The sequence below is a fragment of the Nicotiana sylvestris genome, chromosome 9 (assembly GCF_000393655.2).
Source record: "Nicotiana sylvestris chromosome 9, ASM39365v2, whole genome shotgun sequence".
Lineage (NCBI taxonomy): Eukaryota > Viridiplantae > Streptophyta > Magnoliopsida > Solanales > Solanaceae > Nicotiana > Nicotiana sylvestris.
This window is the reverse complement of record NC_091065.1, coordinates 149,585,670-149,588,693: the sequence shown is the minus strand read 5'-3', so window position 1 is coordinate 149,588,693 and position 3,024 is coordinate 149,585,670. Positions and strand designations below refer to the sequence as shown.

Sequence of the window (3,024 nt, the reverse complement as noted above, 5' to 3'; positions counted from 1 at the left end):
TAATTAAAGTGTAATTTGAGTGTATCAAATTTTGGCACCGTTGCCGGGGAATACAGTTTTGAAATTACTAATTAGTGTGTGCTTTACTCTACGTCTTAGTCTATTCCATCACACTTTGCTTGTTTTGCCTGGTATTGATAAGAAAACATGGCCGAATATGAAGATGAAATGGAGGCGGAAATGGAAGCAAATCCTTTTGCGGACATAAAGGAGTACATTGAGGATACAAATGCTATTGTACTTCTAGCCGTTGGCGTTGCAACTTTCAAGGTGGAACATGGTTTAATCCTTATGCTCAAAGCGGAGGGGGTTTTCAGGAATTCTACTTATGATGATCCGACACAACATCTTAAAAACTTCTTGGGTGTGTGCGCGATGCATAAGTAGAACAACGTCTCAGATGATGCTCTAAGGTTGAGATGCTTCAAGTACTCACTAGCTGGGGACGCAAGGAAATGGCTTCAGAATATGCCACCAAACTCCATTCATTATTGGCCTGAACTTGTCCGGGCATTCTTAGCTAAATGGTTCCCGCAAAGTAAGAAGTCTGAGTTCCGGGCTAAAATTTTCGTTTTCAAGCAAGTACCATGAGAATGTCTACATGAGGTATGGGATCGGTTCAAGTTATATTTTGTGAGGTCTCCCAACCATGATTTTTCGGATTCTATCTTGTTGGAAAAATTCTACATGGTCTTGGATCCTATGAACCAATCTATAGCCAAGAATGCAGCTGACAGATCTTTCATGGACAAATCATTCACAAGGGTCACACAAATACTTGACAAAATGGCAAAGAATAATAAATGATGGCACTTAGAGGACACCACATGTGGAATTTCATATGGGTCTCCTTCATTGACCACCGTGATCAAGGAAAACCAAGAGAGGGATCAAGTGATTGCAGGGCTTGCCACAAATGTCAATGTGTTGACAAAGATGTTCACAGAAAGCCAAACGAAGAAAGTAAATGTGGTGGAAGATGTGCAACCCTTATCAAATGAAGACTTTGAGGAGGCAAACTATATCAACAACTCTCAAGGTGGATATCAAAGGCTACAATACCAAGGTCAAGGACAAAAAAATCAATGGAGGCCTTGCCATCAACAGTGGATAAAAGACCAAGGCGGCTCAAATCAAGGTAATTGGAACAAAAAGAACAACTTCCCAAATCGGAGTTCATACCCTTATGTTCCTCCAAATGGTCAATATTCAAATCAAGGTTCCTCAAGTGAGACTAAGTTGGAAGGCATGCTTGAATGGGTATTGCTCTTCTGACACTTCTATGAGGAATATGATCGAGCTTGTTGGTTCCCATACCGCATCCATTCAAAAATTGGAGATGCAAATGAGAGACCTCTCTAGGGAACAAAATCCTAAGCAAAAAGGGACACTTCGAAGTGACACAATTGCGAACCCCAAGGGTAGTGGAAGTGGTCCACCTTCTCATGTCATGGCAATTAATACTCGGAGTGGAAAGGTACTACAAGGAGGGAGTGAACAAGTGGTTGAAGTTGAAGAGTCCGAACATGAAGTTGAGGTTGAAGAGCCAAGGGTTGTTAAAGTTGAAAAGGTTTCGGAAGAGTGGAAACTGCAACAAGAAAACCGGGATGAGGTAAAGGAAAAGGTAAAAGAGACACCAAAAAATCTACCACCTATTCCTAGACCACCTCCTCCATTCCCTCAAAGACTTGCTAGGAAGGTTGATGATAGCAAACTCGAAAAGTTCTATGACATTCTTAAGCAATTATCGGTGAATATTCCATTTGTTGAAGCATTTCAAGAGATGCCGGATTTTGCTAAATATTTAAAAGATTTGATCACAAAGAAGAGAACCACCAAAAATGAACTGGTGAATGTGACTCACCGGGTTAGTTCTATCATTGCAACATCTACCGTTCAAAAGAAAGAAGACTCAGGAGCTTTCACCATTCCTTGTACTATTGGGGCACATGATTTTGCAAGAGCCCTTTGTGATAATGGGTCTAGCATCAACTTGATGCCTCTTGCCATTTACAAGCAAGCAGGGTTAGGTACTCCAAGGACTACAAGTATGAGATTGCAAATGTCCAATCATTCCATAAAGAGACCGGTGGGAATTGTTGATGATGTACTTGTTAAAGTGGGAAAGTTTCATTTACCCGCCGATTTCGTAATTCTTGATTGTGCGGTTGACAAAGAGATCCCTATCATTTTGGGGAGACCATTCCTAGACACAGGAAGAGCACTAATGGATTAGGAACGGAATGAGATCAAATTTCGTGTGAATGATGAAGAGGTCACATTCCAAGCAAGCAAGGGTATGAAACTACCACATGAATATGAGAGCGTCTTGGTGATTGATGTTGTTAATGAAGTGGAAGATGCGGGTGAAATGAAGATGGAAGAACAATACCTTGGTGAGGCGTTGGCGGCTATTTTGGTAAATTTTGATAGTGAAGATATGGAAGTATATATAGAATCGGTAAATGCATTGGAGGGGCTTGGGTCCTACAATTACGCTCCGGCAAAGCTCTCTCTCGACTTGGATAATAGAGCCACTCCTCCCGCAAAGTCTTCTATTATTGAGCCACTGCAATTAGAGCTCAAACAACTTCCACCACACTTGAGGTATAAATTTCTTGGCTCAAATGATACTTTACCGGTAATCGTTTCTTCTTTGTTGAATGATATGCAGGTAGAACAATTGTTGGAAGTCTTGAAGGAGCATTGGCAAGCTATTGTATGGACAATTGTGGATATCCAAGGGACCCCCCCTCCCCCGGAATTTGCGAACACAAGATCTAATTGGAGAGTGAGATAAAACCAAGTGTGGAACATCAGCGACAGTTGAACCCATCCATGCAAGAGGTGGTAAAGAAAGAAATCATCAAGTGGTTTGATGCCGGGGTAGTCTACCCCATTGTCAATAGTTCTTGGGTGAGCCCTGTGCAATGTATGCCGAAAAAGGGAGGCATGACTGTTGTTGAAAATGATAAAAATTATCTCATCCCTACAAGAACTGTGACCGAATAGAGGGTGTGTATG

At 41.5% G+C, this 3,024-nt stretch overlaps 1 protein-coding gene across 1 annotated transcript; it reads left to right on the top strand.

The window, feature by feature from the left end:
* Window positions 1-1,345: 1,345 nt before the first annotated feature.
* Window positions 1,346-2,236, top strand: LOC138878400 (uncharacterized). Its single transcript, XM_070158077.1, has 2 exons — window positions 1,346-1,624; window positions 1,742-2,236. Exons 1-2 carry the CDS (start codon window positions 1,346-1,348, stop codon window positions 2,234-2,236), a joined length of 774 nt encoding a protein of 257 aa, XP_070014178.1.
* Window positions 2,237-3,024: the final 788 nt, after the last annotated feature.